Genomic DNA, 24,813 nt, shown 5'->3' with positions numbered 1-24,813 from the left:
ATTTAAGCAAATTTTCAGTCTGAAAACATTTTCCAATTTTTCCAAAAGTTTTCCAAAGATTTCTAAAAATAAAACCTAGCTAGGAAGATTAGTAGTTCCTGAAACCTACTGCTATATATTATTATATTGGGCGGCGGTAGTCACCATAAGGTGAGCCGCATACTCATCTATAAAAATATCTATAAAAATACAAATAAGATTTTGAATGAATGAGTACGGTACGTGATAAACGCATATCACAACGAAGTTAGCCGCACTGCAAAGCGATGCGGGCGCAGTCGGTCGCTATCTTCATACGAAACTTAATTGAAGCTGCCGCAATATATAAGCCGGGACGGAATAATATATTATTATATTTGAAAATATTTTCCACTACAAGGTACACACATTGAAAAATAGATAGATAAAAAGAAATATTTTTATTCAATTAAACTTAGATTTAAGCATTTTTAAATAGTAATTTTTTCATTACCGCACATTCGGAACACAATTTCAGCCAATAACGGGCAAGAAACTCAACTGTTGTTTTTTTTATAAAGTCTAATTACATAAATAATGAATTTGTGTAAATACAAACTATTAATCAGTATCAGATCATAAAATTTAGGTCCAAATCATCAGTACTCCTATAAAACAATCATGGTTTATTCCTGATGAATTCATCATGATGGGCTAACTCTTTTTCATTCTCATCTATCACCCTTCACTGGTTATTTTTAATAGTGTATTCAAGTTAGGAAGGTTTACCATTTTCACCCATCAAAAAAAAAAATTACATAAATAATGAATTTGTGTAAATACAAACTATTAAGCAGTATCAGATCATAAAATTTAGGGTATAAATTTAGTATATAATTAATACAAAACAATAAATCAGTTGCAGTAACCAGAGCAGCCCAGCCCTACAGGGAGTACCCGTTCACGAGTATGACGGATGAGCCAGCCATCACTGTACTCAACCATAACCTGACCTACCACGCCGCCACTTGTGTGCACATTATAGTGAGCATGACTTACTCAAGGCTGCCAACCACGTCACAGCCAAATTTAAATAATACCATCCTACATAACAGTTGCAGTATCCATATATTATACTGTAAAATATTTTATTTAACTGTATATTTGTTTATGTATTAATAGTTGTAGTACTTCAGCTGCCCGCTAACGACATGCTTTCTAACTGCATTGGGTTGACTGGAAGAGATCTCTGTCAAAGATAAGTCCACCCTTGCTCACAATATTTATAAATGCATTAACAATGTAATATATATATATATATATAAAAATATATTAAAATAATGAAACCGCTAATATATATATATATATATATATATATATATATATATATATATATATATATATATATATATATAACATAAAATAACATATATTTACAAATAATATCATTTATAAACTCGTCTAATCATAATCTTAATTCTCTCAGCCAATTCAGATATAATGATAAAATAACAAAAAATAAAACTGTTAATCTCAATAAAAAAAATTAATTTATAATCATTGCATAATTTTATTCATTCAACAATTAAGAATAAAATAACATTTTTTTATTACAAATATTAACTCGTGATATATGTTAGACAATGGTGGATCGTTTGCAAAAACGAATATATGTTATCACAACTGTGAGGATATTTAACTCTTTAAAACATTCTCCTACTGACTCCATTGAATAGACAATTGCAATTTAAACCCTAGGTTATGGCACATAGATTTTTGTACCACCTAGTTCTGGTGAATATAATTTTCTAAAGGTGATTTTTTATTCTTAGCTTGGGGTGATCCCAATTATTATTTATAAAATCCTAGATTATTTAGAATTGGTATATCCCTGTCTTTTAATTTTTTATTTTGTAAAACAATTATAACTTTATAAAAATAAGCAATCCTCTTCGTCAATATTTTATTTTTGTCTCGGAGTGATTTAATTATTTTGTTTTTAAAAACAATTTCTCTTTTCAGTCCATTTATACACGTATCACATGCCACATTCGGTGTTGTAACTTTATTGTCTAGTTTGCATAAATTTTGTACGACAGTATTTCTGCTAACAGATTTCTGTTGCAATGTGGACAGCTGTGGTTCAATGTTTTGTAAATTATGAAGGATGGAAACACATTCACCAGTTGTGTCACTTTTCCTTTGCATCCTCTTCTTTTTTTTCATCTGTAAACACAATTTATTATTTATCTAAATATGTACTTAACAAAACTTTTATTACATTGCAAATAATTTGCTTTACAGTTTTCACTGTTATTGTAAATATTGGTTAAAATAAATATGGACACTAAGACTCTAGACGTGACTTCCCTAGTGTTGCAAGTGTCCATAGGCTACAGTGACTGTTTACCATTAGACGAGCTGTAATCTTGTTTACCACACTATAGTATAAACTTACAAACCTAGATCCAGAATTTAAAAATTAATAAGTATTATTTTAAACTCCCTATATTGCACAGCTACTCCTGCATGAGTTAATAGATAAAATATCATGTGCTAAGTTCGGATATAGCCTTCTCATACACTGAATTTCATTCAAATCTGTTTAGAAGTTTTTATGCAAAAGAGTAACAAAGATTGCTCTCAGCAGTAAACCTTCTTTACTGTGCTACAACTGTACCATTATATTTATTAATTGTCTCGCTTATTCCCTATATAGTATAACGCAAATAAAGTGTATTCATTCATTCGTTCAAACATTCACCTATTCCTACAAAGTTTCACATATGATAATAGAAAGTAATAGAAAAAGGGATTGTTAGTAATGAGATTTTGCAGCCCCATTGCTAACAATACAACCTATCAGGTCGACCTTTACATGGTTTCCCCTAGAAACCACAGTGGATAATTCTTGTTCAATTGAGCCAACTGACCTGCATTCATCTTCACCTGTCACCCTTCACTAGTAGCCAACCCGCGTATACCGATACACAAGCGGGGTTATCATTCAATCTTCATGTATTAAAAAAATAGTAGTAAAAGGCAGTCCCTCTTAAAACATCTCCAAAGATTGACCGCGGTTGCCAATTCTCCTGCCAAGCGTGGCAACTACTGGCAAACCCCCTAAAGGGGAGTAGGGGGAAGGGATTGTTAGTAATGGAGACTGAGAATCCTATTGCTAGCAATATACCCAACCAGGTCCACCTCCTCGCGGTTCTCCCTGAAAACTATCATGGTTAATTCCTGATGAATTCATCATGATGGGCTAACTGACCTGTTTTCATTCTCATCTATCACCCTTCACTGGTGCTCCGTCAGCGTATCCCGTTAGCGCAGGCGGGGTTACCATACCATTTTCACCCATCAAAAAAAACCCCCAAAGGGGAGGCTTATATTCAGCAGTTGACAATTAAAGGCTGATTTGATGATGATGACGAATAGAACAGGATAATGAAAAATACTTGTCACTTACTTCAGATGACTCTGGCAAAGTTTCAAACAAAGTCGGTACTGCACCAGGTCGTAAACGAGTTCGAAAAATACTTTTATCAATATAATGCTTTTCAAAATGTTTCGAACACAGCACACAAGTTTTGGTTGGTTTCCAATTTTTTAATCCCATATTGGAAACCCATCTGCTGCATAATCGTTGGTCTTTTGGGAACCTAGAAAAAAAAACAAATTTTTTTTCTAATAGATATCGTTAATTACAATTAAACGTCAAAGAACTTAAGCCGGTTTCACTTTATAAAATTATGTAGGTAGATAAAATGTCAAAATCATCTGTAATTAATATAAATCAAACATTTCTGGGACTTATTTTAATGTCTATATAATAATGTTTCATGTATATTGTTTCATGAATATATCTAATGATCATTTGCAAATAAACACTCTAGGAACGCGTATTTTTTTTTCTTATTTCTGCAATATATAGTAGGTTGACATAAAAAAGACACATACCGATGAAAAGTTATGTCCGGTATATTTCCATAAGTTATACTATTACACAAGTAGGCACTGCATTTTACCATTTTCGTCTTTTTTTTTATATAAATTCTCAGTATAATGAAATTCACAAAATTTTCAGTTTTTAATATAATTTATGTACGCAGCATGTGTAGCTTATCAAAATGGCGACAAGCGAAATATAGTTCAGAGAGACTATGTCAAAGTCGATAAAGGGTATTCTGAAATCTTTGGACCAATCATGTTTGTTAGGTTCTTTTCCACAGATTAAGTCACTACGGTCCTGTCATTGCACGGCAGTTTTAGGCAGAGTTTTCTTATAAAAAAATTGTGCACACGTGAAAGAAAGAGAAAGTGATAGATATACATTTTACTGTACGAGTAAGAAAAAGAGAAATTTCCTTCCCACATTTTTAACTTAGCTTTGCTGCTTCTTTATTATATGTCTATGAATTAACATATTATATTTCACAGAACATTAAATAATTATCCAGTTGTTTTATGGTAAATAACTTTGGGTTTGCTGAAAGGTAACTCATTTAAAGTTAAGCTCGCCTTTGTTTCTTACCCTTGTCCTATTTTTCTGTGTTTTCAGTGTGTACAATAAAGTCTAAATAAATATATAAATACACAGCGCAAGATTTACCCTTACATTGTAGATTTACCTAACTCAATAATACAAAGTATATTAAATGTATGCGAGCTTAAATGTTTATTTTTTATCAAAACGTATATACATAATGTGTGTTAAAAAAAGTCTTAAAAAGCTCCATAAAAGATGTAGTGACTTGATTAAATTGCGCAGAATTCAATTTTTTTTAAATATAGTAAACAATATCTAAAAGTTATCATAGTTGACATTATACTGCAATAAATATACTAGACTAGATATCTATGTACATAACGAAACCAATTTTTTAACCGTCTATACAAGCCAGTAGAGTTTGATTTCTGAACATAAGGAATATAAAAATTATAAATAAAATTGGCGCTCGTCACTTCAAAAAATTCTGTGTATATAGTTATATTACCATATTTAGTCAATATTAAAAAAACTGTGTTTCATCATGATTATCTTAAATGCATACTATAACAATAGGACTTAATAATATAAGATCGGAATCATGGCGCCATTCCAAAAATAGTGCTTCATCTATACTGATGTTATAAAAATAAAGATGTCTGATATCTTGTAGGTTTGTTTGTTGGTTTTTAAAGCGTAAACTCAAAAATTATTCAACTATTTTAAAAAATTCTTTCAACTATAGAAAGGTACGTTATCAGCGAGTAAAATAAGCTGTATATTATTTTTTTTTAAATATAAAGTTCACTATGAAAGTTCCGATAACGTAATCCAAGGTATAAAAAAAACATCTGATATATCTACAAGTGCAAAGCTAGTGCAGAATGCCGTATTATGCTTCCTCAATAAATTTTGTAAAAATAGTATTATAATACTTAATTTATATTTTGTTAAATTAGGTTATAAAAACAAAAACATGTTTTTTTTTTATCAGGATAACATGATCAAAAGATGAAGCTACGTTTTTAGCACTACTTTTTAATAAATTTGAACCAGTGAGTAAATAATACAATTAGTATAGTTAAATATAAATAAAGTTTTATTTTATTGAATTAAATGTTATTTTGCGCTAATTAGGTGTTAAAATTATTTTGTTTAGTTCTGCTACTATTAATATACGTGTGACTGTCAACATTTGATCGTTGACTTATTATCATTATTTATTATTATTATGATATTATTATCATTATTTTATTAAATATTATATATTTCGGTATATATAAATACTAGTACAACATATAAAATGAATCTATCATTATATCGTTATGTTGTTGAGTTGAAATGGTAACATCACATCGGCTTTTGTCAATGTAAAATTACTGCCAACTCTACTTTTACATAAACATAAGTATAAATAATTACTACTTGACAACGAGCACTTCTTTCTGCGGTGGTAGCTGGCTGATTTTAGAATACAACATAAATTTTTGAATTTTTCCATATAAATTTTTTTTTCAAATAACTATAATGCTATAATGATTCCTATATAATAATAATTTAAAAGTTCATGCATGAACGATGCAGGCGGATTCAGATGGGGTAAGTACGAAAATACTTAATCTACCCTCAATTTTGTATAGCCATTTTATTAAAAAGCTAATTCGTAGGAAAATAATGGTCAATAATTAGGTCACTTCAAAAAAATATTGTTCCTTTAATTGCGATCTACACAATAACAACAAAAATAAAACGAAATGTTTGAGGTAAATTACTTTTTTTTTTCTCTAAAAATATGAAAAAAAAAAAGTCCAATATATTTATTGTTCGTGTTGTAAAATCCGTTCCTAATGCCATAATTACTACTTTATAACTATAATGGAGTAACAATCGATTAGGGTAAAATGGAAGTCCATATTTAATGTACCTACTGACCATTGTTTATTAGCATTCTAATTAAAAGCAAATTTCCATAAAAATAATACTTTCTAGTTGTGTGAAATAGAAAAAAACAGAGTCTTAATTGTATTCTACCATTAATAAATCTATTTCTTTAGTAGTTTTTTTCTTTTTCTTTTCTAAAAACAAAATTTTACATTTTATCAAAACAAGCTACCCTCCTCTTTAAAAAAATATAAGTCCATGTTTTGTATCTTCTGTATTTTACTGAAAATGTTAATCAAATTTATCATAGCAAATTAACTTTTCATTTTTTTTTTAAATGATAGCATTCCACGATTTATATCTTCTATACTTTATAGATAGATACTGTTTATTGTTACCTCCATAAGATTACAATAGTAAACTTATTATAGATACAAATGTTTAGTAGTCATTCATTCTGACTCGTTCGTTCGAGCCTCTCGCTCCCACCACTCAGCACGTATAACACGTCGTCACTTTATATATAGTTTTAAAATAATAAATATTCAATTATACCAAGTGCCTTTGGATTTTACATCCACTACAACCTGCATACCATAGTAAGATATATAAATACTATACAACAAACAATTACAAGAAATGATCACAGTGAGAAAACAATTGGGGGCCTTATCGTTAAGAGCGATCTCTTGCAGGCAACCTGTGGATGGAGAGGAGTAATTATAAACAATTTGGTGGGAGGCACTCAATAACTTTACCAAATTTGAATTGTTGTGCATCATTATTTACTGACAAACAAGATTTTGTATTTTAGCATGACATAGTTTGTCTTCTTCTCTTAAAAAAAAAAGTATTGATCCAGGGTTAATATATTTAAATTTCACTCATTACCTTTACCAGCTGTCAACTGATTTCAATTACTGTTTTTTGAGAGGGCAAATTTGTAGAATGTTAAATAAATAAGTATTTTATTAGTTGTTATTTAAAATGTTTTCATTAATTCACAGTTAGTCTAATACCTTTTTCTATCTGCTTGTTAATTAATATTCTTTTTTATAGTTTCTTGCCAGTTTCTTCTCAGCCCGATAACATTCTGAACCCAGCGGTAGAGAGATAGGGGGGAAAGGGATTGTTAGTAATGGAGACTAAGAATCCCATTGCTAGCAATATACCCAACCAGGTTGACCTCCTCGCGGTTCCCCCTGGAAACTATCATGATTAATTCCAGATGAATTCATCATGATAGGCTAACTGACCTGTCTTCATCCTCATTGATCACCATTCACTGGTGCCCCGCCAGCGTATCCCGTTAGCACAGGCGGGGTAACCATTCCATTTTCATCCAATAAAAAAAAAAAAAACCCAGCGGTAGAATCATTTTATGATGATTTAAGAGTTTGTAAAGTAGTCTATTTGATTAAAGATCATTTCTGTTTCATTATAGCTAAACAAGATGGACGCCAAGATGAACGCCACGCTACCATCGGAGGAAATATTAAGGGAGAATTTAAAAAACACTAAAAAGAGAAAAGCAACGTACTCGGAACCAAAATGCAAGATTTGTAAAAAGGTCAGTTACTTTTTCTTTTATAAAATTTTGAATGTTAAATTACAGCATGTTAGCTATTCTAGTGAAATGTGGGTCGTTTGTAAGAGGTTACCCTAGCGATAAGATGGCCTTTTCAATCGACTTAATAAAGTTTTCATAACTGCGTCAATTGTAAACTAATTTGGAAGATTTTGTCTTACAGGTCACAGTCATTTTGATGGTTAAACCAAATTATTGAGCAGGGGGGAAAGGCATTGTTAGCAATGGAGTTTGACAGCCCCATTGCTAGCAATATGCCCTGTCAGGTCGACCTCCGCGTGGTTCCTTCTGGAAATCATCGTGACTAATTCTTGTTGAATACGTCAGGGTGGGCTAGCAGACCTGATTTCATCCTCATCAGTAATCTATTACTGGTGCCCCGCCAGTGTATACCAACAGCGCAGACGGGGTTACTATACCATTATCACCCATTAATGTAATACATCACTGAAAATATGATTTTTTTTTTATATAGTAGATAGATAAACAGATACTCTTTATTGTTCCCTCCATAAGATTACAATAGTAAACTTATTATAAATATAAACAATTACAAGAAATGATCACAGTGAGAAAACAATGGGCGACCTTATCGCTAAGAGTGATCTCTTGCAGAGGAGTAGTTATAAACAGTTTGGTGGGAGGCACAATGAAAAATAGTGTTAGTTCTAAATATGGGAGATGTGATACATATAATAATATAAATATTATAAAAATATTATCCCTACTCATTATATATATATATATATATATATATATATATATATATATATATATATATATATATATACACACTTGAATTACTCAAGCTGTGCACATAATGTAATTGGATTGTAACCTAGCCGAATCACAAGTGTAACTACTATTTCAGTTTTCAATTTTTAAATTAAAGAGAAAAGATTTGTATTTTTGTATATATGTATTGTTTGTAATGAATAAACTCAAAAACTACTTTGCCGATTTCAAGAATTCTTTCACTATTAGAAAGCTACATTCACCCTGAGTAACATAGGCTATATTTATTGCTAGAAAAGATTAGGGATCCTTACTAAAACATTAGTAACGTAACTCAAGGTGTCAAAAAAATGCTATAAAATATCTTTGGTCGCGTGCGCTGCGGAAACTATTGGTGATAGAACAAAAGTATGTTATACAATATTGAAGAAAATATCAATAACTACAAATAATTTCGCGTTGGACATATAGTGTCCAACTATTATCGTTATGTCACAAAACCACTTTTTGAAATGTTGTAAAAATGTCCACACGTGCGAAGCCGGGACGAGCCGCTAGTGTGGCAATAAAAAACAAAAATCTTCATTGTAGATATTCAAAGAAAGGGGTTCGCTGACAAAACACATGCAACTGCACAACAAGAGCGACCCGTACACGTGCGACCTGTGCAAATACACGTGCAAGACGCGGCAGTACCTCGCGAGGCACATGCGGCGGGCGCACGGGGACCCCAGCGCGTGCAAGTGTGATGTGTGCGGCAAGATGTTCCACTTCCAGTCCAATCTGGCGTCGCATATGAGGGTCCACACTGGTGAGTGATGGAGGAGTTGTTTTATTTCAAAACCTGGTTATTTGGTGTGTTTGTCCACCAGATGGAGACTTTGTACAAAAGTCGATTGCTTGAGTACCCCTGTCCCATTCGTGTTTCAACCGTGAAGCAGTTGTGTTTGTATGGCTGTGTTTCAGTTTGAAAGGTGACTGACCTGCCTTTTCATCTTCATCTATCATCCATCACTGGTGCCCCGGCAGCGTTTACCGTTAGCGCAGGCGGGGTTGCCATACCATTGTCATACATTTAAAAAAAAAACTATTATAACTATTTCAGGTGAGAAGCCGTACAAATGTGGTGAATGTGGCAAGACGTTTAGCGCCAAATACACACTGGACACTCACAAGTTGATACACACAAGTGAGTATTGTTCTTTCTTTCTTCTTCTCCTTTAAGTACTTGCTTTTTGCCCACTATGTGTTTTTGTTGGAATGCCAACGCGTGAAGGGTATCATGGGCGACGCAGTATATTCTGTTATGTATATGGTGTATTTGTTGGAATGGCAACGCGTGAAGCCTATCATGGGTGACGCAGTATATTCTGTTATATATATGGTGTATTTGTTGGAATGGCAACGCATGAAGAGTATCATGGGCGACGCAGTATACTCTGTTATATATATGGTGTATTTGTTGGAATGGCAACGCGTGAAGCGTATCATGGGCGACGCAGTATACTCTGTTATATATATGGTGTATTTGTTGGAATGGCAACGCGTGAAGCGTATCATGGGCGACGCAGTATACTCTGTTATATATATGGTGTATTTGTTGGAATGGCAACGCATGAAGAGTATCATGGGTGACGCAGTATACTCTTATGTATATGGTGCTGTTCATGTATCTTGTTGATGGTTACCGTTTCCGATCATGCGGGCCGTTTTGTCCACAGACGAGAAGCCGTACAAATGTTCGTTCTGCGAGTACGCGTGCCGGGACACGTCCACACTACGCCGCCACCACGAGCGGCACATGGGAGTGCTGAAGGTGTACACGTGCAGCTACTGTTCCAAGCAGTAAGTACTCTTTCTCTCTCATCTTAAGCGCGAGTGCGCAAGTGTGTGTGTGAGCGTGTGCGTGTGTGTGTGCGCGCGCGCGCGCGTGTGTGTGTGTGTGTGTGTGTGTGCGTGTGCGTGTGTGTGTGCGTGTGTGTGTGTGTGTGTGTGTGTGTGTGTGTGTGTGTGTGTGTGTGTGTGTGTGTTCGCGTGTGCGTGTTCGTGTGCGTGTGCGTGTGCGTGTGCGTGTGCGTGTGCGTGTGCGTGTGCGTGTGCGTGTGCGTGTGCGTGTGCGTGTGCGTGTGTGTGTGTGTGTGTGTGCGGCGCGCGCGCGTGTTCGTGTGCGTGCGTGCGTGCGTGTGTGTGTGTGTGTGTGTGTGTGTGTGTGTGTGTGTGTGTGTGTGTGTGTGTGTGTGTGCGCGCGTGTTTGTGTGTGTGCGCGTGTGTGTGTGTGCGGGTGGTAGTGTGTGTGCGTGTGTGCGTGTGTGTATGCGTGCGTGTGTGTGTGAATGCGCGCGCGCGCGTGTGTGTGTGTGTGTGTGTGCATGTGTGTGTGCGCACGTGGGCGTCTGTGCGCGCGTGTGTGTGTGTGTGTGTCATGTCAAATATCACCAAAGTCTAACTTTGGTTGCCATCCCCTCTGCCTAACGTGGCGCCTATTGGCAAAATCCCCTTTTTTGGAAGGCCTACACCCAGCATTGGGCAATTAACAGATGATACAATAATAATAATAATAAATACAAAAATGTTTTCAGATACAACACGAAAGCCCGGCTGAAAGAGCACGTGGCTGAGAAACACTTCAACGTGGACCTCAGGAAGTTCCCTTGCAACGTCTGCGGGAAGATGTTCAAGCTGAGGCCGAATCTGAGGACGCATATAGTAAGTTATACACATACATACACACATATATAATAGCATAACTAATATAAATAAATAAATAAATATATATTTAATTATCATATCTGCCTTTAACTGTCGCCGTTCAACATAAGCTTCCTCCTGGGGGTATTTGGCAGTCAGGCTTTGGAGATGTTTTAGGAGGGATACTGCTGCCCATCCCACGCTCTCCTTGGTCGCGTCTTACGACACCCACGCGAAAAGTGGTGGCCCATTCTATGCCGGTACCACGCGGCAACATATATAGTTATTGTTCGAGACATTATAGTTCACTTTATGTAGTTATAGCGATATTTTACAGTTATCTCTAATTACTGATTGTTAGCATAAGTTAATTAGTGTTTAATCGTGTAAATTGTTACCTATATAGTTGTTTATAGAATGTATGTTTCTTATAGTTTGTAAGGGAAATGAAACATTTACTATGTCGAGTCCTTATTACCCACGATAGAAATAAGGAAAACATTGTGAAATAATACTCATAAGGATGTTTGTATCGTAAGTAAATAGATGCTGAATGGTGCCCGCTCAGAAGCGTCGCGCGTCTCTTTCCCACTCGCGCCGTCCCGCTCGCACAAACTCACCAATGTGAGTTAGTAATCGTTGTCGTGCGACCGGCCGCCCACCGGTGTGCGGCATGCATTCCCCGGTCCGACAAGGAACTAGAAACACTTCCGAGCTGAACTAGAAGCTTCAAAGGAAAACAAACCGTTTCCCTCTCCAGCCTGATCCAACGCCCAAGAACCCACGCCCTACAAGCGGGTCAACGAGGTGGCCCGCTATATATATATATATATATATATATATATATATATATATATATATATATATATATATATATATATATATATATATATATATATATATATAACGGTATTTATATATTATTTGTTCCAGCGTGCCGTACACGAGAAGTCGACGGTGTGTAAATGTGACATTTGTGGTAAGCAGTTGACGAACAAGAACAATATGGCGGCGCACATGGTCAGTCACAGCGACGACAGACCGTACAAGTGCACCTTCAACGGCTGCCGGAAGCAGTTCAAGGACAAAGTGGGTAGTGGCATTTCACTGAACTAGCTGTTACCTTGCGGAAGTCCATATCACGCGTTACTTGTTTGGAATTATTTTGTTTAATTCTGCTATCATTAGTATTTTTTTTTTATACCACTGAGGTAGTAAACAAGCATACGGCCCACCTGATGGAAAGTGGTAACCGTCGTCTATAGACATGAGCAGTACCATGGACATAACAGAGTATACTGTTTCGCCCATGATACCCCCCATGCGTTGCCATTCCTGAGGACTCAGGTGTTATTCTTCTGTATCCTGTAAATTCACTACCATATCGCACCCTTCAAACCGAAACACAGCCATGCAAACACGGCTGCTTCACGGTTGAAACACGAATGGGACAGAGGTACCCAAGCAAACGAGACCAATTTCTTACTTTCTAGCCAATGTTATCAGATTATGTATTTTATTTATTTATTTAAATAACTATTGTATTGTATTGTAAAGTCTTTATTGCACGTAATTCAAATTGAGCACTGATAAATGATTTAATATACAATGGCGGACTTAACCCATAGAGGGATCTCTTACAGTCGACCTTTGGGAAGCTGAAAGAAAACTGTAGAATGTACAAGGGTAATAACCGTACAGCTAAAGATTAACTAAATAATAACCAATTACCAAATTCCTAACGGTATCGACCAAAAGACGGACTCAATGCTAGTAACATTCTCCTCCTAAGCGTGGCAACGACTGGCAAAACCCCCCAAGGGGGAGGCTTATGTCCAGCAGTGGACAGTTAAAGGCTGGTATGACGAATATTAGATAGTTTACATATCGGAATATAAATTAACAAAATTACGTACAAATAAACACTCTATATAAGTGTTTCCCAACGTTTTGTGCCACGCCCCACTTGAACATTTCATAAATTGTTTACGTCCCCATACATATTTTTTCCCGACAAAGTTTACTTGACGACTCTAATCGCCCAGTTGATATTTTGGTAACGTCAAACGAAATTATACCTAATAAATATTTACAGCGTTCGTTCCATTGTTTCTGCCTGCCCTAATGGGAGACAGGCGTGACAGATATGTATGTATGTATGTATGTAAATATTTACAGCATTTTTTTATTTATTATTATTTTTTTGTTAAGTTTGACACCGATATCTACTCGTAGCATTGCATTTAAATGGCCCGGAGCAAGAGGTTAAAAATCGCTTCAGGTCCATTTTTTTAACCCCCCCCCCCCCTTAACTATCAAATTGCTCCCCTGTAGAACGTGGACCCCACGTTGGGAAACACCACGCTATATACAATTAATTTTTACTCCTGGCCACCAGTGGGCGTTGAAAAGGCACTCCGTGACCCACACGCCGGAGAAGCAGCTGCCGTGCGCGGTCTGCGGGAAGCTGTTCACGAGGCGGACGCGGCTGAACGCGCACGTACGGCAGCACGCGACCAAGAAGAGCTACGTGTGCGACTACTGCGGCATTTGGTGAGTGTTCACATGGCTTCTATTTAGGTGTTGGGCTCGTCGCCTTTGTATAAAGATTGAACAACGCCATCTAGCAGTGATATCGGTAAAATTAAATCTGGAAAAGGATAAATAGAATAAAATAAAAAAATAAATATACTATAAACTCAAGAGCAGAGAAGAGGTCCTCAAGAAAGAGGACACCACGCTGGCATACACAGACCATCAGTGTATGCCGGCTGAAGAAGCCAGCGACCCGGAGGTCGTCGCCTCCGGAGTTGAAGCCGGGGTAGTGGGGTATACCCCGAGGCCCCTACCTCGCCCGCCCACGCAACATCGGGCGGCTAGAGACGACCTTGATTAATTGGAAAGGGATGGTACGGTTGTGTTTGACTCGGCTGGGGCGTTGCCATGTCATTTGATATTTTGGTATGTATTGTAACCGAATAGTAAAATATATTCACTTTCATGTTTACTCTTTCCATGAACTATCTATGTCGGTGTTTTTCAATATTTTTCATGACGTGACCCCCTCAGTATGTAAAAATATTCTGCGATCCCTACTCTGAGGGAGACTGTACAATAGTCGTTTGCTTGGGTACCTCTGTCCCATTCGTGTTTCTACCATGAAACAGGGTGATGGGTGAAGGGTGGGATATGGCAATGAAATTATAGGGTACAGAGGAATAACACCTTAATCCTCAGGAATGGCAACGCGTGAGGGGTATTATGGGTGAAAGAGTATACTCTGTTATGTCCATGGTACTGCTCATGTCTATAGACGACGGTTACTACTGTCCATCAGGTGGGCCGTCAGCTTGTTTGCCATTCTAAGTTGTATAAAAAAAAACAAATTAAACATAGATAAGAAAAAAAAAGTAGTTTAGTTTTTTTTGATCAAACTAACTGCTTTGGGGGAAAAGGGATTGTTAGCAATGGAGTTTGACAGGATTCTGTTATAATTGAAGTATTTTTTTATGGGGTGTAGTCTTCATTTCACTTGTCTTCTGAGTGTATATTTCCTTTATTCTATATTATATATAAAAAAAAGCATCCCTCGTAAAACATCTCTAAAGGCCTAAATGCGGTTGCCCACACGCCTGCCAAGCGTGGCAGCTACTGGCAAAACCTCCCTCATGGGGAAGGCTTATGTTCACCAGTGGACAGCTTACGGCTGAAATTAATAATATTTTTTATTCAATTTTCAGTATTTTCAGCAAAATGGTCCTTGGCAAGCATATACACAAACATATGTACGGCCCGCCCGGCCAGCGCTGCGCCCGCACACACGTGAGTATAATATCTTCACGCTACATCTATCGCAGGGTGGGCAGAGACCGATTTACAAACTCAGGTCGAAAAGAGATTGTTAGCAATGGGGACTAGCGGGCTGGAAACCCTGTCAGGACGGGGGGAAAGGGATTGTTAGTAATGGAGACTGAGTATCCCATTGCTAGCAATATACCCAACCAGGTCGACCTCCTCGCAGTTCCCCCTGGAAACTATCATGGTTAATTTCCTGATGAATTCATCATGATAGGCCAACTGGCCTGTTTTCATTCTCATCTATCACCCTTCACTGGTGCTCCGCCAGCGTATCCCGTTAGCGCAGGCCGAGTTACCATACCATTTTCACCATTAAAAAAAAACCCTGTCAGGACGAACTGTGAGGCTTGGAAACGAGATTAATTTATTGTTGAATCCATCACGACGTGACAACTGACCTGCTTTTATTCTCGCCTATCATCCCTCGCTGGTGCCCCGCCAGCGTCTACCGGCAGCGCAGGTAGAGTTGCAGTTCTATTTTCATCCATAAAAAAAGGATTACAGTCTGTCCTTATATCTCTTACTTCATCCCTCAAAATTATATATATGTTTTTTTTTTATTTTAAATGAAAATGGAATGATAACTTCGCCTGAGCTATCTGTATACGCTGGTGGGGCACCAGTGAGAGATGATAGGTGAGGATGAAGAGCCAGGTCTGTTAGCCCATCGTGATGAATACACCAGGAATTTAGCAAGGATGTTTCCAGGGGGAACCACTTGGAGGTTGACCTACAGACATACCAACAATCCCTTCCCCCCAAGCAGGCCAGTTGGTTGGTCATTATTTGTACAAAAGTCGATTGCTTGGGTACCTCTGTCCCATTTGTGTTTCAACCGTGAAGCAGTTGTGTTTGCATGGCTGTGTTTCGGTTTGAAAGGTGGGATATGGCGTGAATTTACTGGGTACAGAGGAATAACATCTGAGTCCTTAGGAATGGCAACGCATGGGGGGTATCATGGGCGAAACAGTATACTCTTTTATGTCCATGGTACTGCTTATGTCTATAGGCGACGGTTACTACTTTCCATCAGGTGGGCCGTCAGCTTGTTTGCCATTCTAAGTTGTATAAAAAAAACATACGCCTGTACAATGGATTGTGCTCAGAGGAATTGTTCAATATGATGCCCACAGCCACTTTCTACCATCGTACGGCTGGCCATCGACAGGGAGTTCATCCTCATGTCCTACAGCCTCAATGGTCGCGTACTGCGCGGTTTCAGAGATGTTTCCTCCCACGAACACTCAGGTTATGGAATAAGCTTCCTGCCGAGGTTTTCCCAAGAGACTACAGCGTGGGTTCTTCAAAAGGGGGGTAAAGAGATTTCTTCAGGGTCGGCAACGCGCGCGTAATACCTCTGGTATTGGAGGTGTTCATAGGCGACGGTTACCACTTACCATCAGATGGGCCGTCAGTTTATCACCAATTTGGACATTATTAAATTGTATATTTTTTTTTCAGAAGCAAAAATATCCAAAGCGGCGCTTGAGAAGGCGAGGAGGAATCGCGCAGAGTCAGGACTCGTAAGTTTACTCATTACCATTATCCTGCCCTTATTCTGATAACACATATCAAAAGGATCCAGTACGTTTTAGAGCAAAATTCATATTGACTAGTTTTAAGTCGTTAGACTTGCGACTAACTTCTTTATTCATAAGTCTAAAAATTTTTTTTAATGGGTAATAATGGAATGGTAACCCCGTTTGCTCTATGGGTATACACTGGCGGGACACCAGTGAAGGATGATAGGTGAGGATGAAAGCAGAACCGTTAGCCCATTACGACGAATTCCACTAGAATTAACAACGGTCGGTCTGGTAAAGTGTATTGCATAATATCGTTAGACTAGGGGTGAAAGTGATTATTAGTAATGGGATCTAACTAACCCATTGCTAGCAATACACTACCAGGTCGACCTCCACGTGGTTCCCCCCTGGAAACCATCGTGAACAATTCTTGTTGAATTCGTCACGATGGGCTAACTGACCTGCTTCATCCTCACCTATCATCCCTCACTGGTGTCCCGCCGGTGTATACCAATAGCGCGGGTAGGGTTACCATTCCATTATCACCCATTAAAAAAAATATTAGTAAGATTTAATGGTATTTTTTCTATTAATAGAAAGTCGCAAACGGCTCCATTGGTGCACATCAAGGAGGAGCCTGAAGAGCAGGACGAGCTGGTGCCGGACGCGGAGATAGACCTGCTGGAGATAGAGAAACACGAGGTGTTCGCTGGTGAGGAGCCGATTAATATTTACCAGTTTTTACCCTTGTCACATCTGATTGAAGACGCAGTCATTACAAAATCACTTCAGGACCTATCCATTGGAAGCCGTTCGCTTCGGCCTCCCATAGATGTAATATAAATTGGACTCTAGTTTCAGTCCTAAGCCTCTTATTTAGGCCGTTGTGCGTATGAGTCGTGGTTAGTTCAGCCAGCCCAGCTCTGCCCAGAAGCATAAGCTTCCTGGGATCTTCACAGGCCTCACGGAGCGACCTCACCGTTCCGAGGATATCTAAACGTTGATGGGCCACAGCCTCACATTCCAGGATTACGTGAGCAGCCGTTTCTTCGGCGTCGAGACCGCCTTGACATAGAGGGCTGTCTGTTGCTCCTATTGTGTATAAATGTTTGTTTAATGGACAATGACCCGTTATTGTCCCTATGATTGTTTTAAAGTTTTTCCTATCTGTGTATAACAAACTTTTTGATCGTACGGATAGATAGTTTTTGGTAAATAATATAAAACCTATCCCACTTGTTGATAACTAAAGAAAACTAACTGCTGCTTTATCAGTAAACTGCATAGCTAGTTTTCTTTAGGTAAAAGAATTTATGATACTCAAATCTGTTGATTAGTTATTGAATTTATCCATTACAAACAGTATAGATATATTTATAATTTTGGTCCTTCGAGCAGGATTTTCGAAGATCCGTTTCATATAGTTTTTTTTTTTCTATTTTCCAGAATTAAACCTCAACAATGAGCTGGAACCAGATGACAGTATGAACTACTCAAACGCCGTACTCTCCGAGGATATAGCACGGAGCATGACGGAGAAGAAGCAGGCGGAGGATCCCGAACGCGTCATAGACACGCTTTTCATAGACAACTGCGATCACAAACAACTCAAAGGTACTCGGACTAGAGCCTATTTCAATAGAATATATTGGCGGTCTGGTTGGCAACCGCAATTAGGCTTTGGTGGTGTTTTAAGAAGGACGCTGCTGCCCCATCTCTGGACCATTAAGTTCCCTTAGCCCATTAGTAGTAAAATAGTTAGTTTTAACATTTTTTTTTTATTTTTATCTGTGATTATTAACGGAAACTAGTATAACAATTTATTTATTTATTGTTTTAGGTAAAATAAAAGCTGACAGAATTGAAATTGACGAGAATTGTGTAAGAAGGGTACTTAATGTGAAGAAACCAGAAGACGTTGATGAAAAGAGGAATGATTTTAACAGAGGAACCAAAGAGAGAACAGGTACAAGAGGTAAGCAAGTAAAAGGACAAGACCTAAGGTTTTATGGTTCATAAGAGATGAAACTTAATAATTTAATAATGGATTTATATTTCAGAGAAATCACAAGTGTATAAAAATACACATAACTCCGATAATGATGACACCGTCCATAACGACGACACGAGTGAAAGAGACGACCATATCATAGAAAGAGACAACACTCCTACTGAAAGTGGCTACGGTACAACAGAAAGGGACAGCAATACTAGTGGAAAAGACCTCAATTTCAAAGAAACAGATGAAGATACAATAAATAGAGACGACAATATTGCAGAAAGGGTCAACAATATCATTGAAGACAATAATAGGCTAGAAATTGAGGGCAGTGCCAGAGAAAGAGAAGAAGATAACGCAGACAGAGACGGCAATACTACAGATAGCGATACAGAAGTAGATGTGTCTACTAGTATGTGTGAGAAGGACGACAATATGGAGTCGACCAGGCGAGGGAACGCAAAGTTGAAGTTGAACACGCACCAGTGCTATATCTGTTTCAAGGTCAGTATTGTGCTAATGTAATGGAATTGTAACTAGGCGATGTCTGTACATGGCAGCTCATCATCATCGTATCAGGAACAGCCGCACTTGGCAGCCGGATTTGATATGGGAGATGTTTAAGAAAAAATATTTATTTATTTATTTATTTAAGGAACACCAACAACATATTGCATTATAACATATAGGTATAACAAACATTAAATACAATACAATATTAATGCACATGCCTTTTGAAGGTATTCACAGCATTCACTTTAACATAATTATAGAGTATTTTTTTTATACGACTTAGAATAGCAAACAAGCTGACGGCCCACCTGATGGAAAGTGGTAACCGTCGCCCATAGACATGAGCAGTACCGTGGACATAACAGAGTGTACTGTTTCGCCAATGATACCCCCCATGCGTTGCCATTACTGAGGACTCAGGTGTTATTCCTCTGTACCCAGTAAATTCACGCCATATCGCACCCTTTAAACCGAAACACAGCTATGCAAACACAACTGATTCACGGTAGAAACACGAATGGGATAGAGGTAGCCAAGCAATCGACTTTTGTACAAAGTCTCCCTCTGGTAAGTATGAAATGAAGTAAACAATTTTAAGGATTTAAATAATACTAGAGTACAAATATTTTAAAAGTTGCATTATTAGTTATAGAAATGTATGATATAAGTTATAGAAATGTATGATAGGTCTTAAAAAGGGCAAAAGATACCAGAAAATTATTTTTAGAAATTTTGTCTGTCAGTATGTTTGTTCCGATATCACGCTAAAAGTACTCCACCATATCGGACGCTGGAAACGCCATCTAAAAGTGTTGTATATCTTTGGGTTTCCTATTTCTAAAATCCGCGCCTAAGCTTTCCAATTCGATTCTATTTTTATTATGTTTCTTCCCTGAAAACTCCGTGATTAATTAACGATTTTTTGTAACTGAACGATATACTTTCACATTAGTTCCTCCCCATGCGTTACCGTTCCTGAAGACTCTAGTGTCATTCCTCTGTACCCAGTAAAGTCGCCCTATATCCCACCCTTCAAATCGAAACACAGCCATGCAAACACAACTGATTCACGGTTGAAACACGAATGGGACAGAGGTCAATCAATCGACTTTTGTACAAAGTCTCCCTCTATATAAGTGAGTCTCCCATGATATCTTCAATGATAATTCTTTTTTATATTTTTTCAGTTGTTCGCAACGAAGCAGATGTTACTGGACCATTGCAAAGTACATTTCGACGTGTGCACTGAAACGACGCTCAAGAAATGTCCCCTGTGCGACTTTGTCACGAAATTCGACATCAGGCGGCACCTGAAGAAGATACACGGCGTCACCATAGACAAGCTACCGTTCGCCCACATCAACGACAAGGTGGTCAACGACAATAAATCTAGATACTATTACACACTGAACAACGCGGTTGTCAAAGAAATGGAGATAATTCCGAGCGTGAAAATTCTCAATAAGAAAGCCAGCGAAGAGATCGATAAGAGAAATAGAAAAAGCAAAGACAAATCTGTGACGAAAACGAAATTAGTGAAGAAGGGAAACGAGTGGGTCGTACAGAAAGAGAAGATTGATGTAAACGAATTCATGCTGCCCAATTTCAGCGAAGAAGAGATTAAAAGACTTAACATAGAAGGTGACAATCACTGTGAGAGATTACGAACCATGTACCATTTCGCTAAAAAGAACGATATAAAGATGCTGTTCCCGTGTGATCGGTGCGAGAAAATATGCAGGACACTGAGCGCGCTGAAGTTGCACAACAGGAAACACGAGAAGGACCCCAAGCCGTTCAAGCGTAAAGTGTGGAAACACAGGCTGTTAGAGGGCGGTGCGAAGTCTGCAAAAGCCAATTTGAGCGAGACACCGGTCGGAACCGAGAAGCCGGTTAGTAACAACCGGTTCGCAGACCCGAAACCGGTGAAAAACAAACACAAATGCGACCCGAAACTCATAGATTTCTACAAGAATAACATCAAAGGGGGAGACATTGAGTTCTGGCAGTTTTTGAAGATTTACAACAAAATGTGTAGGGAGAATATTGAAGATTTTGATGAGTTGGAAACGAGAACTGACTACGGGTTGCAACCGACGGGAATCGAGCCAGGAATCGATGAGTGTACTAAGGAAAGAACTGCGGAGAATGTCGATAGTAATATTAAGCGAAAAACTATTGCAGCAGAAAATAAAATGATCAGAAGAGAGAAGAGAGTGATTAGGAGAATTGCAATGAGCAAGCATGAATATCTCAGGAGGTTGGCTATTAAAAAACAACTCAGGGAGAAAAATAGGCTATGGCAGAAATGAATACTTGGACATGTCCGCTGACCCGGATCTAAAGCCTACTCTATAGTAGTTGTTTTTATACATTTTAACCATATTGCTAGATATTTAGTAAAATTCCGTCTCTAGTATGCGGTGGCGAAATCTCACAGCTGCCAACATGACGAGTGCTGGTCTAGAACGGAACATCCATGGACGAGTTGGTTTAACCACCAATATTTCTCACCAGAGGGAGACTTTGTACAAGTCGTCTGCATGGATACTTCTGTCCCAACCGTGTTCCCGCCGTGAAGCAGCTGCGCTCGTATGGCTGTGTTTCGGCTCGAAGTATGGGATATGGCAGAGAGATCACAGGACACGGAGGCATAACACCATAGTCCTCGAGGGGGGAAGGGATTGCTAGTAATGCGGACTATCAGCCCCATTGCTAGCAATATACCCGAACAGGTCGACCTCCACGCGGTTCCCCCTGGAAACCATCGTGATCAATCATTGTTCAATTGGTCACGATGGGCCAACTGGCCTGTGCCCATGGCGCCCCGCCGGCGTACACCGCTAGCGGAGGCGAGGCTGCCATGGACACCACCACGCCATTGTTCGTGGTGGATTAAAATAAAACTCTTAATAGTTTAGTTAAGAACCTTTTTTTTTTGTTTATTGCTGATTTGTAAATATCGCTCGTGGTGTTGGTGGTGGAGCGTCGCTGTGTCGAGTACTATTTTGTAGCATGCTGTCTCGAAATCGTACCTGCCGACCGGTTCCTTTACCACCTCACCAATGTGTACTTCTAGTAAGATCGTTTTTTCTACATACAATATTCATTATATTTAGTTTGCCTCAAGCATACAGCATGTGTCCAATATAACATGTGTCTAGTTAGAGTAGTGTAAGCATTTCATTTAATATAGGTTTTTTTTTCTATTACTCGCCATTGGCGTAATGTAGCGTAAACATTATAACTAGACTCGAGTACGTTCCCCACTCGGCTGCGGTGTTCGGGGGCTGATTGGGTGCTCTCCAACGAAGCGGCCGAGTGGATGGTGTGTCGAGGGACGTCCGCCATTACAAAGTTTTATTTCTCGTTTCATTAATTCTTTAGCGTAAGGTATTGGAAACATAACATATATATACAACTAAACATGTGAGTAGTTTAAGCATTTCATTTAATTCATATAGTTTTTTTTTTTCTTTTATATATAATGTATTTAGCGTAAGGAAGTGTGACGCCTAATTCGTGCAGCTTCCGCCTTGTCCCCGGAGGCTGCTGCTAATTGTCTGGACAAACAGACGGTCACTGTTTAGTATACAGTTTTCTTATTATAATTAGGTTATTAAACGCGAGCAGTGAAATGGTTAATACACTGTAATATTAGCTTTTATATACAACTTTCTAATTCTTGTCAGAATAAACATTTGATAGTCTAAGCATTTGTTAGTTTAAGCGTTTGTTAGTTTAAGCATTGGTTAGTTTAAGCATTGGTTAGTTTAAGCATTGGTTAGTTTAAGCATTGGTTAGTTTAAGCATTGGTTAGTGTAAGCGTATGTTTCCAGACCGTCGTTATTCTGTAGAAGCTGAGAGAGTTTCTCGGCGCATGCTTCCAACGCAGGTGGCAACGATAGGCTACTATGTAGTTGGGGTCATCTTTGTGGCTTTGGCAGGTTCCGGCCAGCAAGGGTGTACAGGCACCTCCTGTGGCGGGCGTACGCTGACAAACTTTCAGCTTACTGGGTAACGGAAGTCTATTAATTTTAAGTAACTTTCATTAGTAATTCCTGTTCTTTCAATTCTCTAAATAAATAGTTTTCATTTCTATTCCTTTGTTTTATTTTACAACTAGTGTTTAACCACGACTTTGTTCGCTTGACCGCGATACTCTGTAGGTTTGGAGTTCTTAATGGGTGATAATGGAATGGTAGCTCCTCCTGCACTATCGGTATACGCTGGCAGGGCACCAGTGAGGGATGGTAGACGGGGATGCAAACAGGTCTGTTTTTTTTTGATGGGTGAAAATGGTATAGTAACCCCGCCTGCGCTAACGGGATACGCTGGCGGAGCACCAGTGAAGGGTGATAGATGAGAATGAAAACAGGCCAGTCAGTCCATCATGATGAATTCATTAAGGAATCAACCATGATAGTTTCCAGGGGGAACCGCGAGGAGGTCGACCTAGTTGGGTATATTGCTAGCAATGGGATTCTCAGCCTCCATTACTAACAATCCCTTTCCCCCCAAAAACAGGCCTGTTAGCCCACTGTGATGGATTCAACAAGATTTAATCACATTAGTTTCCAGGGGAACTGCAGAGACAGACGTTACAAGATATACTACTAACAATGGGGATTATCCTCCCATTACTAACAATCCCTCTCCCCCCTGTAGGGTCGGAGTATGTCACAAGCAGCTGGTTAAATATGTGATATGAAAAATGATTAACTGTACTCAGCTACGTCCCTTTATATAGGTGGATAGGCCAATAGCATTAAAAGCTCTCGTGGCGCCTGCTTACCGAAGTGTATATGTGTATGTAAGTGCTCTGCTAGCGAACTGAAACGTTGATCATAGAATACGAGGGTGGATTTATGAGTCGTAAAAAATTCGATTGCTTGGGTACCTCTGTCCCATTCGTGTTTCTACCGTGAATCAGTTGTGTTTGCATGACTGTGTTTCAGTTTGAAGGGTGGGATATGGCGTGAATTTACAGGGTACAGAGGAATAACACCTGAGTCCTCAGGAATGGCAACGCATGGGGGAGTATCATGGGCGAAACAGTATACTCTGTTATGTCCATGGTACTGCTCATGTCTATAGGCGACGGTTACCACTTTCCATCAGGTGGGCCGTCAGCTGGTTTGCCATTCTAAGATGTATAAAAAAATCTTGATAAGGGGAAGCCGTTCTTTTTTACTTCTTGGTTTAACTGGCCCAAGAGTATAGCGTAATACTCTCTGTTTACTGTATTCTCTTTTTTGGAGGGAATCAATTAAGATTGTATCCTAGTGCATCTCAGAAAACTGTAGCCTTAACTTTGCCTGCTGACGCGCCTGGCACTATCTTGACCTTCTGAGTACTGCCACCGGCTTCCACCCACTGCTTAATTTTAAGAGAGATGCTACTGCCCATCCTTCGCCGTCTCTTAATCGGCTCTTACGACACCCACAGAATAAGAAGGGGTGGCTTATCCTATGTCGGGACCACACGGCCAACAACCATCCATATTTGCCATAAATCTCCGACTGTCACTTTGTCCACGCACGTCTTTCATCTCTAAACGTGGTTTCCTTTGGCA

The 24,813-nt window shown here is 38.5% G+C and overlaps 2 protein-coding genes across 8 annotated transcripts; one reads left to right on the top strand and one right to left on the bottom strand.

Annotated features, from left to right (window-relative positions):
• Positions 1-301: 301 nt before the first annotated feature.
• On the top strand, positions 302-23,339 carry LOC113517148 (uncharacterized). 6 transcript variants are annotated; one of them, XM_052892339.1, is made up of 16 exons: positions 302-379; positions 878-1,002; positions 7,776-7,901; positions 9,246-9,465; positions 9,760-9,843; positions 10,376-10,499; positions 11,234-11,360; positions 12,276-12,431; positions 13,741-13,895; positions 15,083-15,164; positions 16,662-16,723; positions 17,323-17,438; positions 18,173-18,340; positions 18,567-18,701; positions 18,787-19,229; positions 20,426-23,339. In XM_052892339.1, the coding sequence occupies exons 2-16, from the start codon at positions 928-930 to the stop codon at positions 21,548-21,550; spliced, it is 3,198 nt and encodes a 1,065-aa protein (XP_052748299.1). In that variant the 5' UTR covers positions 302-379; positions 878-927; the 3' UTR covers positions 21,551-23,339. The 6 variants fall into 6 exon arrangements, with proteins under 6 accessions (XP_052748299.1, XP_052748298.1, XP_052748301.1 ...); XM_052892338.1 differs by lacking the exon at positions 302-379 and having other exon boundaries at positions 837-1,002; XM_052892341.1 differs by lacking the exons at positions 302-379; positions 878-1,002 and adding an exon at positions 4,239-4,308.
• LOC113517149 (THAP domain-containing protein 2-like) lies at positions 1,644-4,126 on the bottom strand. Of its 2 annotated transcripts, none has more exons than XM_026901723.3 (3): positions 3,922-4,126; positions 3,431-3,623; positions 1,644-2,184 (listed from the first exon to the last, which is right to left on the bottom strand). In XM_026901723.3, exons 1-3 carry the CDS (start codon positions 3,990-3,992, stop codon positions 1,810-1,812), a joined length of 639 nt encoding a protein of 212 aa, XP_026757524.1. In that variant the 5' UTR covers positions 3,993-4,126; the 3' UTR covers positions 1,644-1,809. The 2 variants fall into 2 exon arrangements, with proteins under 2 accessions (XP_026757524.1, XP_031767695.1); XM_031911835.2 differs by lacking the exon at positions 3,922-4,126 and adding an exon at positions 3,764-3,882.
• Positions 23,340-24,813: the final 1,474 nt, after the last annotated feature.

Source organism: Galleria mellonella, unplaced genomic scaffold (genome assembly GCF_026898425.1).
Source record: "Galleria mellonella isolate WM207_F2 unplaced genomic scaffold, CSIRO_AGI_GalMel_v1 utg158, whole genome shotgun sequence".
Lineage (NCBI taxonomy): Eukaryota > Metazoa > Arthropoda > Insecta > Lepidoptera > Pyralidae > Galleria > Galleria mellonella.
The sequence above is the reverse complement of the archived record's forward strand: the minus strand, read 5'-3'. Positions and strand labels throughout refer to the sequence as shown.

Excerpts from the sequence above, each read along its gene's own strand:
- LOC113517148 (XM_052892339.1), top strand. The coding sequence starts at position 928 with ATGACGGATGAGCCAGCCATCACTGTACTCAACCATAACCTGACCTAC. Across the intron at positions 15,165-16,661 it reads AGCGCTGCGCCCGCACACAC|AAGCAAAAATATCCAAAGCG; the intron begins GTGAGTATAATA and ends TTTTTTTTTCAG. Across the intron at positions 18,702-18,786 it reads AGAGAGAACAGGTACAAGAG|AGAAATCACAAGTGTATAAA; the intron begins GTAAGCAAGTAA and ends TTTATATTTCAG.
- LOC113517149 (XM_026901723.3), bottom strand. The coding sequence starts at position 3,992 with ATGGTAAAATGCAGTGCCTACTTGTGTAATAGTATAACTTATGGAAAT. Across the intron at positions 3,624-3,921 it reads CCGGACATAACTTTTCATCG|GTTCCCAAAAGACCAACGAT; the intron begins GTATGTGTCTTT and ends TTTTTTTTCTAG. Across the intron at positions 2,185-3,430 it reads CTTTGCCAGAGTCATCTGAA|ATGAAAAAAAAGAAGAGGAT; the intron begins GTAAGTGACAAG and ends TTGTGTTTACAG.